Genomic DNA, 16827 nt, shown 5'->3' on the forward strand with positions numbered 1-16827 from the left:
TATCATTTTTAGATCAAAGTATCCCAACAGTACTGTCCAAATTCAAATCAGCAGCGCTCTCGAAATAACGCCTGTATTTTCCCTTCTGCATTAGTATTCAGTGCACACACGTACTGCATGCAAAAGAGACACGCGGCTGTTTGAAAGCCCCGGTTATGACGTTACGCCGGGATCGGAGAAGAGAAAGAAGGGTGTAACGTTGAGAGGGAGACCCAGGGATTAATACAAAGCAGTGCGGGCGGCGTGTGTGCGTGGGTTTGTTCGTGTGCGTGAGTGTTTGTTCTCACCTGTGGGAAAGAACGCAGCAGTGGGCTGCTGAAGCTGTGCGTTGGCCAAAGCCTGTTGGTAGTGCAAGACGCTGGGGTTGAAGAGCGTGCTGGCCCCGTTACTCTTTTCTAGTGCCGGTCTCTTTGGTAGGGGCTGCAGGACTCCATGGGGAAACGCCTGAGCGTGAAAAAGTACATGCACGAGTTAAACCAAGTTTGCATGCATGCACAATTTAAATATATATATATATATCAATGCACATGTTGACTCGAAGCTGCTTCGCTCCGTTTTACACAAGGACGATGACAACCGTCGCTAGATACTTAAACAAGGCACTTACGTTTACTAGATAAAGCTACTTTACTTTGAAAGACGACACACATTTGTTTCTTGAAAATTGACTTTTACTGTTTCTATCAAAACAAAGAAGCCAAATTAAAAACTTCTGTGAGTCGCTACAGTACATTAAAAAGCTACATGCAAAGCAAAAGGTGAAAGGTCATAGTACCAGATCTACAGATGCCTCGAGGGGTCGCTTCATTGCTTTGGCAGTCGACTGAGTCTTTTAATAGCAGGCAGCGAGCACATGATGGCAGTGGGCCAATGGGATTCAAGCGTATTAACATACAGGTAACAGCAAGCAGAGGTGCATCATGGGGACAGCATTGCATTGTGGAATAGGTGAGAAGGAAAAAAAACAAAAACAAAAATAATCTGAATGCAGTAATACCACATACAAAACAATAGGCATGCACATAAACGAAAAACTCCTCTCAAAGAAACATTTCGCTACGTTCTGAATTAGTACGGAAGCAAAAAGCATCTACAATACCTGTGTTAAAAGCGGCAGAAATCAAGAGTCTCACCGTTTACCAATCAAACACGCTAATGGGATTGTAGATATTAGTGTTATGAAAGCTCACTGCATTAAACACACCCGACGTCGGCTATCGAAGGGTTTCGTGTGCGTGTGGCGAAGATAAATCTAATGACGGCAGAATGTCAGGCTTTTCTTTGCCAATTTGATCGGTGTTTCTCGGACGATTTAAACAAATGCTGTGACATTTACCACCACTTTGCAAAAGGGAAATAAAAAGACACTGGAACGCATTTCCTGACATTCGTTTGTGTCACAATATGTTGCGATTTTTACCAACTAGCCACATGTAAATCGTAAAGGTCACGGAAGTAAAAGAAAACAACTGAATGTGGAGCTCTGTTTATTCTTATATTTCTTGTACAGTTTATTTTTATCGTGGCCCACGTGCTAATTTAACTTCAATGTTTATATGCAGCTAACATTGCACGCTGCAATGTTCCTCACCAATAAAATGCCATGCAAAAGTACTGGTAATAAGTAATAAGATGTGGCTCGATGGGATGACGGGCAGCAAAAAAGGACGCTTGGAATGAGATGACGCTGAGGGCCATGCAGAATGCTTGAAATCAGAATAGCCACACAAAAAAAAACTAGCATGTCGAATGAAAAAGAAAAAATATGCATGTTTTTATTTATAATAAAGTCACAGATTACAGTAAAAGATAATGCATTTTTTAAAGACAGGAAAACATCTACGTTTGGACTCTCTTGCGAAGCTCTGTTCTAAAACCTAGTGAGCTGCATTGCTGTCTACATAGTTTGGAACGCTCTACATAGGCAGCAACTTAAAAATCTCAATTATTAATTCCAAAATAGTCAGAATTTTTTTTTTTTTTTTTTTTTTAGGATTGAACAATTTTAGTGATAGTTTCTATGTCAAAACATAACTGTATTCCTCTCATTTTCATGAGTTTTTTTTTGCTGAGCACGTTGCAATATATTTTAGGATTAAATCCTCCCTGAAGGATATTTACTGCATGAATTTATGCAAAACAAGGCGCAGCATAAAAATCTTGTGGAATAGTCTTGCCGTCATGTTTACGACAGAGTCGAGTGCTCTCTAGGAAGAAAGATCAGTAGGTTTAGGAACAGAGTTTCCAAGTATACTTTTAATAAACACCAGAATAAAATGCACTTTAATTGTGCATGTTGAAGGTATTCTTGTAACCAAGAGTTGAACGTTTTGCTCCCCTCCGCCAACATAGAGAACCGTTAAAATAAATATGCCACCCACAGGGATTTATCATAGAGAATTACATAACCTTCCACTGGCGAAAAAAACAAAAACAAAACAAAGAGAAACTAAAAGACAAGAAAATGAAGACTGTGTAATCTGACTTTTAAACCCTTTCGCATTTGGGATCGATTGCTTCAGCTTTCCTACAGTAACTGGCCCGGTTTGAACCCTAGGAAAAAAAATCTGTTTTGTTATCTGCATTACATCATAATCAGGGAACGGACATTGCACCTTGAGGCTGACAGCGTTTTACCCTGTAGCCAAAGCTGGTGGTTTATCTCAGGTCGCTGAATGCTCGGGAAACCTGGGGCTTTATTTTCACTCGTTTTATTGTTATGACTGGCGAGCCGTAACTGTCCTCGCGTCACCCTCTGACCCAGACGCCACAGTGGAGAAAAGACAAAAGGTTCAGGGCAAAAGCAAAAGCGAGAATGGAGTAAACAGCAAAACGAATGAGGCCAAGCGTGTAAGTGCCATGACAGCGAACTAAAACCACACCGGCGTGAGATGTGGAAGCGGGAAAGCTTGCTGCCAAGTACCATGTCTACACCGCAAGCGAGTGACGCGACCAAACTATATTCAAACGGACGCATTGTTTGCAAGAAAACAAGATCCTTACCGTTATAATTAATAAAATATGCGCTGGAGTGCAAGGAAACTACATTGTTCCCATTTTAAAAGGCAAAGTCATGCATGTCGCATTTGTTGCATCGCATTGCAAAAAAGCAGACGGTTTCATTAACTATAACAGGAGCCATCTAGTTTTTCTGCGTTGCATTGTTTGCAATGTTGGAAAAAGTTGTCTACACTGCATGCACACAATGTCAAATAGCTTCAGCAGAAGCTAAACGGTCTTGAACTTCTTTGCTTGTTGCAGTATAAATAAATCTAAATCGCTCATTACAGTGATAGAACTGTGTACGCCACAATCTAGCGATGCAGTGCGACAAAACTACATCATGTCGCATTTTGTCACCAGCTTGCAGCCTAATTAATTTCAATGGGAGAAATCTAGTTTTCTTGTAAGCACATTGCTTGTCTGCAGTGTAATTGCACATTGCTCTCATTATAATAAAAAAAGCTGCAATGCAACTGCAACAAATTGTATTACTTTTATTATAATAAAGCTATCTATAGATCTCTTGCATCTCATCACTCTCTTCTGTTGATTATAATGGGAGTGATGTTTTGTTGTTGGACTGCATTCCTTTCATGCAATGTTTACAAAACAAGTTTATTCCCATTACATGAAACAAAGCTATCTAAAAGCATGCAGTAACAAGTTTTACTGCATCACACCACTCGCAATGTGAAGAGTTGCTTATAACAGAAGCAGTCTAGTTTTGCATTGCTGTCTTGCAGTGTGGAAAAATAGATGCAATCAACAAATGTGTCTGCACTGCTAATGTGCAATACTGGTTTTAATGCATCACTCACTTGCAGCACACATGGTTCCATTGGTTTTTAAATGAACGCAATTGTTTTGTTGCATTGCTTGCAGTCTAGACAAACCTAGACTGCTCTCATAATCACCACAACTGTCTATACTGTCTACTCGTTTGCTGCAGTTTTTGCATTACTTTCTTGCAGCATCGAAAAAACCTAGATTGCTTCCATCATACATCAACAAAACTATGTAGGCCGTAAGCGAGTGGTGCAACAAAAACTTCATTGTTGCATTGCTTTCTCTTTGCTTTTGCATAATGGTGCAACGTTTGCTTGCAGTGTAGACAAAAATCTAGACTGCTGTACAGAAGGCAAGTGAACATTGCATCAAAACTGTATGCATGCAAGGATTGCGTCGCAACAAAACATGACAGCACTTGTTATAATCGAAGCAAAATAAATTGCAAGTGCAAAAAAAACTCTTCGCTTTTGAATAATTCACAAAATGTTGAATCGTTCGCTTGCATGCATCACAATTGCATGCAAGTAAGGATTGCGACGCAACAAAATGCGATAGCACCTGTTATAATCGAAGCCATGTACATCAATGAACAATATATACTGCAAGTAATGCAAGCATTTAACATTGCATGCATGCAAAGATTGCAATGCAACAAAACTTGATCGCACCTGTTATAATTGAAGCCATACACAGTGAGTGGAAAACAAAAAACTCTCTTTGCTTTCACATAACGATGCACAAAACTCTGCGCCAATTGCTTGCAGCAAGCATGCAGTGCATCAAAATTGCATGCATGCAAGGATTGTGACTTGATAGTGCCTGTTATTATCAAAGCTATATACATCAACAAACAATTTATACTACAAGTAATACAATGCAGTTAACATTGCATGCATGCAAAGATTGCGACGCAACAAAACTCTTTCTTTGCTTGCACATAACCGTGCACAAAACTTTGCGTCATTTGCTTGCAGTGTAGACCTAGGCATCTTTCTAGGCTGCAAGCAAGAGATGCATCAAAATCGCATACATGCAAGGATTGTGACGCAACAAAAATCAATAGCGCCTGTTATTATCAAAGCTATATTCATCAACAAACAATTTATATTGCAAGTAATGCAATACAGTTAACATCGCATGCATGCAAAGATTGTGACGCAATAAAACTCTCTCTTCACTTGCACATAACAGTGCACAAAACTCTTTGCATCATTTGCTTGCAATTCAGACAAAAAGCTAGATTGCTGTTTAGGATGCAAGCGAGCAATGCAACAAAATCGCATGCATGCAGAGACTGTGAGGAAACAATAACTTATAATCAAAGCAATATAAAGATGCAACAAATTTTGTCGTAGTTCTGTTGCACTGCGTCGCTCGCTTGCAGCGTAAAGACGCGTTAGAAATGAGAGCAGCCTGGCATGCAGCCCAAAACACAGTTTCGCTTGGATAATAGATGAACCTGTGCATTCACGTCAGTTTGGCATGAAGATGTCATCCATCTCCTTAATTTAATCTTGACTGATCTGAGGAGAGTAGGCCTCCCATTGGGCAGTGAAATGGGGAAGTAAGCCGCCCCGTGACCTTGTGCAGTCAAGGGTGTGAGCAAAGAAGCTTTTAAGCCATCGTGCTTATTATATTAATATCCTATTCCTAATAACGATCGCATCAGTATGATACTCGATGGATAAGAAGGGGGAGTGATTTTTATCACACATCTCTCTCGTCTCTTTGTCTCTCTCTTTCTTTACTCTCCGTTTAATAGGGCTAAAATCCTCCGGGGACGAGATAAGGGAGTCGACACCGATTTGGCACGCAACCCCGCCCAGATTCTGGAGATGGGTCATGGCTATATAATAATAAAGCAGTGCTCCACATTTAATGTGCTAACATCATCAGATATCTCAAATCGCAAGCTCCGCGGGCACGTCTCAACATGTGTTGTCAATTGATTTTATCGTGCACAGAACTCGAAAACGCTTTCACAATTCTAAGCACTGCCTTGGTTACGATTCAATGTGTCGTGACAATGCGGTAAATTAAATTCTGCTGTAAATTAAATGCAGCTGGCGAGGCACGGTGGTGTAATCTCAAAACTCGAACACACTTTAACGTTTTGCACAACATGACTCTTTAAACGCAGAACTGTATGCATGTCATTTCCAAATCGATTGTGCATGATTAGCTCACCATGGCTGCAGCGGCGGCCTGCGCTGCGACGGCAGTCTGGTTGGCCTGATGCTGGGCTGCTTTGATCTTGGCCTGCAGGTGCGCCGGAGGGTGGAAATACTTGCACTTCTCGCGCGAGCAGCGGCTCTTGATGTAGTCCATGCACACGGTGACGGTGTTGTCGCTCGTGTCGATCATCGGGCTGTCGCTAGGATGGGCGAAGCGGCAGTCGGTCTCGCCGCGAGCGCAGTTGCCCCGCTGAAACTCGCGACACACCTGGTCGCGGACGCAAACCAACACAGGCAGACAAAACAAACAGGGAACACAACAGAAATGTGCAAACAGAGATGTGAGTCATTGAAGTTTCAAAGCTTTTATGTATGAGCACAGGTACGTAAATAAACACACGCTGCTGAATATTAACAAAGGCAGCGACAGCCTCTCGGTGTGGGAGGGCCGCAGAGGAACGGAGCCCCTTATTATCACAGACATCAGTCAGTTGCTAAGTGATCGCACATTTACTGACACACACACAACCTTCAACTGTTATTGTTTCAACCACGCTGATCATTTTCGAGGCAGCGCTGCATTGAAAAGCCTCACACATCTTTCTATCTTGCTTCTCACACTTTTCGCAATTAATTCAGCTTTGTTTTTGGTTTCACAAACTCTAAATCTAACATTAAAATTTGAAAATGTCTCTGCAACCTTGACTTTGTTCAAATGTTCAATTTTTAGAATCTACGGAGCAATTATGAATCTAATATTTGACTAGTCTTAGTCCTATTGCATACTTATGATTGGTCTTTATTTTGATTTTTTGATTATAACTGCATACTCAATTATGACAGGTATTTTTTGTTTTCTTTTTTTATATATTTTACCCTGGATCACAAAACCAGTCTTAAGTAGCACAGATATATTTGTAGCAATAGCCAACAATACTATTTCATATATATATATAATTACAATACAAACCAATTATGACTGACCTTTTTTTCCCTTGCATTATTTGCATAAGTTATGACTGGTCTTTTCTTTCATCATTTCTTTATATTGATTGAATGACACATGAACTATGATTGGTCTCTATATATTTGTAAAATGTCTTTCCTACATCTTATACGTTCAGTTGCATAATTTTTTACCTTCAGGTTACTTTACATTTGACTACTTCGTTTTGAGGTTTTGTGCCTACGGATTGATGCTGCATCTACAACTTTGCATCATTTTGAGACCAAAAACCATTGTATTATAATGTGTATTTTAACAAAATAAAACTATGACACCAATATATTAGAGACCTTGACTTTGTTCAAATGTGCAATGTTTAGAATCTACGGAGCAATTATGATCTAATATTTGACTAGTCTTTCTCACATACTGACTTATGATCGGCCTTTATTTTAAATATGGATCTTTTTTATTTTTTGCATATAATTGAATACTTAATTATTAAAGGTGTTTTTTTACTCTGTAAAACAAAACAAGTCTTAAATAGCACAGGTCGGTTTGTAGCAATAGCCAACAATACATCGTATGGGTCAAAATGATCTAATTTTCTTTTATGCCAAATATCATTAGGATATTAAATAAAGATCGTGGTCCATCAAGATGTAATTTTCCAACTGTAAATATGTCAAAATGTAATTATTGACTAGTAATATGCATTGCAAAGAACTTTATTTGGACAACTTTAAAGGCGATTTTCTCAAGATTTTCTTCTCAAGATTTTCAAATAGTTGTATCTCAGCTCAATTTTGTCCTATCCTAACAAACCATACATCAATGAAAAGCCTATTTATTCATTGTATAAATATCATAAAAAAATTATGATATTTTTCTTTTATCCTTTCTTTAAATTCATGATTGTCATTTTCTCGTTTATGTTTATTTGTATATTAAATCAGACCAAAAAGCATTGTATTATCATGTGTATTTTAAAATAAAACTATGCCACCAATATATTAGAGGCTAATATTTTATTATATTACAGTAAACACTTTAAGTTCAAAGCATGAACTATACATATTTATTTTGAGCTTCTAATCAAGTTTTCTAACATCTTTAATCTAGATTTAATTTATTCTCCGCCTAACATCTCTGGTACATCTCGAGCTGAGCGAAATGACCGTTTTGTAATGTCTCGGTGAGGCGCTTTACCTCGAGCTTGTCTGTGCGCAGGAGTTTCTGAGTGGAGGATGAGCTCGGCACGCTGACTGGTGGACTTCCAGGGACGATGACAGGGGTGCTTTGGAGCATCTCTGTGGGGACCAGACCCATGCCGTGGCTCATGGGAGTCAGATACGGCGCGTAGCTAAGTCCAGGGTTCGAGCCCAGACCTTGGCTGACAGGAAATGTAGGCTGTAAAGAAAACAGCTGATGAGAGAGTTACAGAGCAGTTTACCCAAAACATTCAATTTGCTGAAAATTTACACATCCTCAGGTCATGCAGGAAGTACATGGGTTTGTTTCTTCATTAGATTTGGAGAAATGTTGCATGGCATCACTTGCTCACCAATGGATTCTCTGCAGTGAATGGGTGCCGTCAGAATGAGAGTCCGAACAGCTGATTAAAAACACCACAGTAATCCACAAGTAATACATTTCAGTCCATCAATTAATGTCTTGAGAAGACAAAAGCTGCATGTTTCTAAATAACACATCTTTAATAACAAAAAATTTATAAACCATATAAATCATAATAATAAGCCTTTAATTGCCACCACAGCCTAAGCACACGGAAAAGCTTGCCACAGCGCACCGGCAGATATAATAATTATGGATGTGTCAGGGAAAACCAGCAAGGAGACCGCATTAATGTTTTTAGAATTTATTGATAAACTAGCGCTTTCTTTGTTTTTGACTTAAGAGATGAAGTCTGCGACACTAACTTGTCATCTCCGCAGTAGTGAAGCGCCTGTATGCATGTTTCATACGGATTACAAAATCTGAGAGCATTTGTTTTCTATTTGAATTGTTTGATTTGCAAGTAGACATTTCACTCTCTATAGATGTATTTTTCCTTTCTGTAAGGCGAGTATACACAAAGTTTCAAAGTTTTGCGCTCAAGACGGCAGAAAGAATATCCCGTTTGCATTCATTATTTTACAAAAGTGCAATGTTTCGTTGTTATTATGGGTGCACACAAATAAACGTACAGTGTTTACTAGGGGTGGGACGATACAGGTAACTCACGATTCAATTCTGTGGCGATATGTGGCCCACGATAATGATAATATCACGATTCACGATATCTATGATATTCAATATATTGGAAGAAATTTCATCAACGATATATGTGACTGAAAAAAAAAAAAAAATACCCATAAGGAAATCTTATGCATTTATTAATGCCAACGTTTCCAACACTGTGCAAAGAAATATGCATTTGCATAATAACTCACTGCCTCCTGGTCTTAAATGTAAACACTGTACAGCTAGACAGATAAAAGTGCCTGAACATTAAAAAAACAACATGAACATTAACTAACATGTGTAAACCGTGATACTGAAATGTCAGTAGTAAGTTACTGTAAAGTGATTTATGTTAACCTGGACAGTGGTCTCATCAAGGCATATTCTTCTTGAGGAACACTAACTGATCAGCATGCTCAACTAGCGGGTGGGTCTTTGATTTGTTTTTCGTTATTTTCCGCCATTCTTCTCACTTCTCTTTTTTCTTTATTTATTAGACATTTTAACTTAAAAACAGTCAATCTGTTGGCTCACATCAAAATCCAGTCACATATTTGTGACCCTGGACCACAAAACCAGTCTTAAGTCGCTGGGGTATGTTTGTAGCAATAGCCAAAAATACATGGTATGGGTCAAAATTATAGATTTTTCTTTTATGCCAAAATCATTAGGAAATTAAGTAAAGATCATGTTCCATGAAGATTTTTTGTAAAATTCCTACTATAAATAAATCAAAATGTAATTTTTGATTAGTAATATGCATTGTTAAGAACTAAATTTGGAGAATTTTAAAGGTGATTTTCTCAGTATTTTGATTTTTTTGCACCCTCAGATTCCAGATTTTCAAATAGTTGTATCTCGGCCAAATATTGTCCTATCCTAACAAACCATATATCAATAGAAAGCTTATTTAGTGAGCTTTCATATGATGTATACATCTCAGTTTTGTAAAATTTAACCTTATGACTGGTTTTGTGGTCCAGGGTCACATTTGTTTAGAGCAGTTTTGACTTGTAAACAGTGCTTGATCCATGCAGATTTCTCTCTTGATTCAGACCAGGCAACTTTTTCCACTGAAGGAAGTGTTACTATGGATTATAGACTCATATCATAGATGTATTTGCTTCTCACAAACATGCAGCAAACATGCAGGTTTTGGCTTCACAAGATGTTAATTGATGGACTGGAGTGGTGTGGATTACTTGTGTTTTTATCAGCTGTTTCGACTTTCATTCTGACGGCACCCATTCACTGCAGAGGATCAATTTGTGAGAAAGTGACAGAATGCAACCTTTCTCAAAATCTGACAGAGAAACCAACTCTTGGATGACCTGAGGGTGAACACATTTTCAGACAATTCAACTATTTCTCTAAGTAAAGTAAGTTTGCATCTAAACAGGATGAAAAATAGATGGTTTTTACCACTGGTTGCATGGTGGTGCCAGGGATCATGAACTGCATCTGCTGCGCCAGCATGGCTGCTGCGGTCTTCTGCTGGATGAGGTTGTTGCGCCCGTTGATTTCCAACTGCGTCTTCAGGTGCGCCGGGGGGTGAAGGTACTTACAGTTCTCTCTCGTACACCGACCCTACAGCAAGAAAGATCACAGAAGACAACTCGTAAGTATCTCAGTTGTTTCTTCTGTACAGAAATGAAAACTTTTGCTGACGCCTTTTGCAAAAAAGAGCCCAATAATCTCTCATTCATCTCAAAAGAGCATCAACTGCAGAAATCTCGAGTCAAACATTTCTCTCATGACTTATCCATTCACTTCATAACTTTATACTCTTGCAGTCTTGCTTATATACAGTGTAAACACATTGATTACCTGCGAAAAATCAGAAACAACATAAAAACGACACTACAATGTACATGAAAACCAAGCAGCAGCAATGCATTGTGGATGTCTGCTTCATGCTGCAATATTTATTAAGGAGGCCAAAGTTAGACGAATATTCCACACAAGGTCAAGCGTGTGTTTGCATGAAACCTCCACTGCAGGATATCCAGTGACACTGAACTGAACTGATACTGAGATGTGAGAAATAGTGGAGGAGGGGTTAAAAACGCAGCAGTAGCACATACTGCGGACATGCAGAGACACAGAAAGAGAATATTACTGCCTCTGCAGATGCTGCGTTGCCCTGCATGCGCTCTACAGCATCAGCTGCTCGCTGGAGGTGTGAGATCTCCACGGTAACCTTGAGCACAAATATCACATGCTTGCGCTACTCTCACAAATACATAACCGAAGCAAACCAGAGAAAACAAACTGTAGATGTCATTAATTAAAATTAATAAATAAATACATTAAAGAACATTTTAATTTTAAGCTTAAAAACATTTCTACTTTGTTTTGATACATAAATTAAATTATTTCGAATTTTTAAATTAATTTTTAATGTCAGCTAAATAAAAAAATATTTTAAATGACATTTACATTTTTAGAATTACATAAAATTGAATTATGCATTTCTATTTTTGCAATTTTGCATGCTTTATTTCTGTTTTTAATGTATCTGCTTAATTAGAAAATTAAGAAATATTTATAATTATATATGCTTTTTAATTACTAAATTATATATATATATATTTTTATGTATTTATTTTTAAACTACTGTATTTTTATTTCTGTTTTTAAAATATCTGCTGTATAAAAAAAATGGATATTGCTTTACTTTGCAAAAAAAAAAAAGATTTAAAGGTTTAACTTATTTTTGAAATACTACTGCCAAATTTTTTAGCATTTGCAGTGTTTGTAAAGTAAATTATGACTATTGATGTTGCTGTTTTTAATATCTCTACTAAATATTGGTTTACTTTGCATAAAAGAAATACCAATTTGAATCAAAAACCTTTTCCTTTTTGAAAAAAAAGTGGTGTTAAAAATCACTATTAATATTGCTTATGCTTTTAATAAAATGCTTTTCAAATTGTTTTCAATCTTTGTTGATAATTCGTTGGAGTGCCACTACCATTAAAATACATAAATACAGCCAATTTAATATGAAGTTCATATATCAATATCAAGCCTTTTTGCTTGTAATTTGTCAAAAGTATTCATGTAAAAGCTGTGATACAGAAAGAGTTGACTCACCTGCATGTAAATTTATTTCATATGCAGAAATGCATTTTTATGCATAAAGCTAAAGCTGCTTTAATTAAACCAAAAATGTCATTAACAATGTAACAAATTACATGCAAACAGTTTAAAAAGGTGTTAAAATCAGATGCACATATGCATGCATGCACAGCAGCTTATGCACATTATTCTTTCTGCTAACACACCATTTAATGACGAGCACTGCGCTAACTGTCAGATCATATACCGTGAAACTGTCTTGACACTATAACAAGCTCATTAATAACCAGAAACAAACAATGCCTCATAAATGCAAAAATGAAAAGCAGGACAAAAGTCTCTGTATAAACCAAATGCATTGCATAATAAAATGCTAAATTTTGGTATTTAATCATAATATTTGTCTGCATCAAGTGTATAGAGCAGAGATGTGCCCCATATAGGCGTTTGTGTGCTCTCTGCATTGTTGGGAAAGTGAGTTCAGTCCTCAGACGAGAAAGAACGACGGCGCGTAAGTGTCTACTTTAATACTATTTCACTAGGCGGTCGTTACTTAGAGTTGCTGCTAAAAGCACTTTGTTGTTTCTGTTTAATTACTTATTCCTAAGTATTAATTTTAAGCCGCTGTTCTCTTAAGCACTCTGTAGTTTCTATTCACTTATTCGTTAATATTAAATTTGAGCTGCTTCTAAAACGCACTCTGTAGTTTCTATTTACTTATTGGTTAATATTAAATTTGAGCTGCTTCTAAAACGCACTCTGTAGTTTCTATTTACTATTGGTTAATATTAAATTTGAGCTGCTTCTAAAACGCACTCTGTAGTTTCTATTTACTTATTGGTTAATATTAAATTTGAGCTGCTTCTAAAACGCACTCTGTAGTTTCTATTCACTTATTCGTTAATATTAATTTTGAGCTGCTTCTTAAAGTACTCTGTTGTTCTATTTAATTATTCGTTTGTTTTATTTACATCTATTCACTGTTAGAAAAGGAGTGTTCTTCTGTTATTTGTCCTGCGATTGTTTTTGCTTTAAATTCTAGTTTTTATTGCAATCATTAAAATTGATAACTGAGCGTACGGCCAAGGGAAGCTTTTGTTTTTGTCATATCGTTCCCTTCTGGAGCTATTACAAGTGCGAAGCTGTTGCTTTTTGAGTTTCGATTGAGCCATTTTGCGTGCGGGCGAGACATTCGCGGCTCACTGAGCCTAGGAGGCGTGGCTAGCGAGAATACTGCTTAAATAGTTTGCTTACTTTCCATACTGCGGGAAAGTGAGTTCAGTCCTCAGACGAGAAAGAACGACGGCGCGTAAGTGTCTACTTTAATACTATTTCACTAGGCGGTCGTTACTTAGAGTTGCTGCTAAAAGCACTTTGTTGTTTCTGTTTAATTACTTATTCCTAAGTATTAATTTTAAGCCGCTGTTCTCTTAAGCACTCTGTAGTTTCTATTCACTTATTCGTTAATATTAAATTTGAGCTGCTTCTAAAACGCACTCTGTAGTTTCTATTTACTATTGGTTAATATTAAATTTGAGCTGCTTCTAAAACGCACTCTGTAGTTTCTATTTACTTATTGGTTAATATTAAATTTGAGCTGCTTCTAAAACGCACTCTGTAGTTTCTATTCACTTATTGGTTAATATTAAATTTGAGCTGCTTCTAAAACGCACTCTGTAGTTTCTATTTACTTATTGGTTAATATTAAATTTGAGCTGCTTCTAAAACGCACTCTGTAGTTTCTATTTACTTATTGGTTAATATTAAATTTGAGCTGCTTCTAAAACGCACTCTGTAGTTTCTATTTACTATTGGTTAATATTAAATTTGAGCTGCTTCTAAAACGCACTCTGTAGTTTCTATTTACTTATTGGTTAATATTAAATTTGAGCTGCTTCTAAAACGCACTCTGTAGTTTCTATTCACTTATTCGTTAATATTAATTTTGAGCTGCTTCTTAAAGTACTCTGTTGTTCTATTTAATTATTCGTTTGTTTTATTTACATCTATTCACTGTTAGAAAAGGAGTGTTCTTCTGTTATTTGTCCTGCGATTGTTTTTGCTTTAAATTCTAGTTTTTATTGCAATCATTAAAATTGATAACTGAGCGTACGGCCAAGGGAAGCTTTTGTTTTTGTCATATCGTTCCCTTCTGGAGCTATTACAAGTGCGAAGCTGTTGCTTTTTGAGTTTCGATTGAGCCATTTTGCGTGCGGGCGAGACATTCGCGGCTCACTGAGCCTAGGAGGCGTGGCTAGCGAGAATACTGCTTAAATAGTTTGCTTACTTTCCATACTGCGGGAAAGTGAGTTCAGTCCTCAGACGAGAAAGAACGACGGCGCGTAAGTGTCTACTTTAATACTATTTCACTAGGCGGTCGTTACTTAGAGTTGCTGCTAAAAGCACTTTGTTGTTTCTGTTTAATTACTTATTCCTAAGTATTAATTTTAAGCCGCTGTTCTCTTAAGCACTCTGTAGTTTCTATTCACTTATTGGTTAATATTAAATTTGAGCTGCTTCTAAAACGCACTCTGTAGTTTCTATTTACTTATTGGTTAATATTAAATTTGAGCTGCTTCTAAAACGCACTCTGTAGTTTCTATTTACTTATTGGTTAATATTAAATTTGAGCTGCTTCTAAAACGCACTCTGTAGTTTCTATTTACTATTGGTTAATATTAAATTTGAGCTGCTTCTAAAACGCACTCTGTAGTTTCTATTTACTTATTGGTTAATATTAAATTTGAGCTGCTTCTAAAACGCACTCTGTAGTTTCTATTCACTTATTCGTTAATATTAATTTTGAGCTGCTTCTTAAAGTACTCTGTTGTTCTATTTAATTATTCGTTTGTTTTATTTACATCTATTCACTGTTAGAAAAGGAGTGTTCTTCTGTTATTTGTCCTGCGATTGTTTTTGCTTTAAATTCTAGTTTTTATTGCAATCATTAAAATTGATAACTGAGCGTACGGCCAAGGGAAGCTTTTGTTTTTGTCATATCGTTCCCTTCTGGAGCTATTACAAGTGCGAAGCTGTTGCTTTTTGAGTTTCGATTGAGCCATTTTGCGTGCGGGCGAGACATTCGCGGCTCACTGAGCCTAGGAGGCGTCCCTAGCTTTTATCATTGAAGCACTGTTTGGTTGTCTATTTAACTGCGTCAGAACAGCTGACGCTGAAGCGTCAGCGGAAGCGTTCAGCCTCCTCGCGTGAAGACCGAGGAGAGTAAAGACTGCGACTTTTCCTGCGCGACTTCACCGAGCAACGACACCGACAACGCACTTAAGTACTCCTCTCCTTTATTTCACTCTTCTTTCTGTCCTCCTCTATCATGTGTTTCCAACTCATTCCGGTGGTCTCTTCACACCGCACTAATATCACACGCACACGTCGACGCAATATTTCTAACCTGCGTCCTATCGACACTTCTTCCACTGAACCTTTCTCTTTCACGGTTGGACTCTGGAACTGTCAATCAGCTGTCAACAAATCTGACTTCATTTCAGCATTTTCTGTGCAATCTGGTTTGAGCATTCTAGGCTTGACTGAGACCTGGATTCGTCCAGAAGACTCTGCAACCCCAGCTGCTCTTTCTAATAACTTTTCCTTCTCTCACACCCCTCGTCAGCCTGGAAGGGGTGGGGGGACGGGACTTCTTATTTCTAACAACTGGAAATACTCAACCCATTCTCCTCTATGCAATTATAGTTCATTTGAATCTCATACAATCACTGTAACATCTCCTATCGAACTCCACATTGTGGTAATCTACCGCCCTCCTACTCAACTTGGCATCTTCTTAGAAGAGCTGGATGGGCTGCTGTCCTCGTTTCCAGAGGATGGCAGCCCACTTCTAGTCTTTGGGGACCTCAACATTCACCTTGACAAACCCTATGCTGCTGACTTCAATTCACTTCTAGCTTCATTTGATCTACAACGTGTTATCACTACATGCACTCATAAATCTGGCAACCAACTTGATCTCATTTACATGCGAAATTGTATTTCAGACAATATTGTGGTCAAACCCCTACACATCTCTGACCACTTCTTCATTACATTTGACCTACATCTTGCTACTTGTGCACTCCCAACCCCTCTACCTGTTACTTTTAGAAGAAACCTACGCTCTCTCTCACACTCCCATCTTTCTTCTTTAGTATCCTCCTCCCTTCCCTCTCCTACTCACTTCTCATCCCTGGACACTAATGCAGCAACTGACACCTTATGCTCCACTATTACCTCCTGTCTAGATGCTATATGCCCTCTCTCCTCCAGGCCAGCACGATCTGCTCCGACAACCCCTTGGTTATCCGATGTTCTTCGTGAGCATCGTTCCAAACTTAGGGCAGCTGAGAGAAAATGGCACAAATCTAAGGATCCATCCGACCTCAGTATGTATCGGTCTATGCTCTCATCTTTCGCTACCCAAGTACATACAGCCAAATCTTCATACTTCCACAACAGGATCAACAATTCCCCGGACGCACGCAACCTTTTCAAAACATTTAATACACTGCTTTGTCCCCCTCCACCACCTCCCACAACTTCTATAACAGCTGATGATTTCGCCACATTTTTTACAGACAAAAC

General features: G+C 37.9%; 1 protein-coding gene across 8 annotated transcripts in view; it reads right to left on the reverse strand.

The window, feature by feature from the left end:
* The window catches only part of mbnl2 (muscleblind-like splicing regulator 2), a 95202-nt gene that overhangs the window by 18096 nt on the left and 60279 nt on the right, over positions 1-16827 (reverse strand). For 5 of the 8 annotated variants that reach the window (XM_073842056.1, XM_073842054.1, XM_073842051.1 and 2 more), the window contains exons 3-7: positions 10579-10743; positions 8122-8322; positions 5980-6234; positions 776-829; positions 288-444 (exon numbers count right to left, since the gene is read on the reverse strand). In XM_073842056.1, the coding sequence (XP_073698157.1) occupies positions 288-444; positions 776-829; positions 5980-6234; positions 8122-8322; positions 10579-10743 (832 nt within the window). The remainder of the gene's footprint in view (positions 1-287; positions 445-775; positions 830-5979; positions 6235-8121; positions 8323-10578; positions 10744-16827) is intronic. The other 3 variants (XM_073842059.1, XM_073842057.1, XM_073842055.1) reach the window with 1 other exon arrangement.

This window comes from Garra rufa, chromosome 6 (genome assembly GCF_049309525.1).
Source record: "Garra rufa chromosome 6, GarRuf1.0, whole genome shotgun sequence".
NCBI lineage: Eukaryota > Metazoa > Chordata > Actinopteri > Cypriniformes > Cyprinidae > Garra > Garra rufa.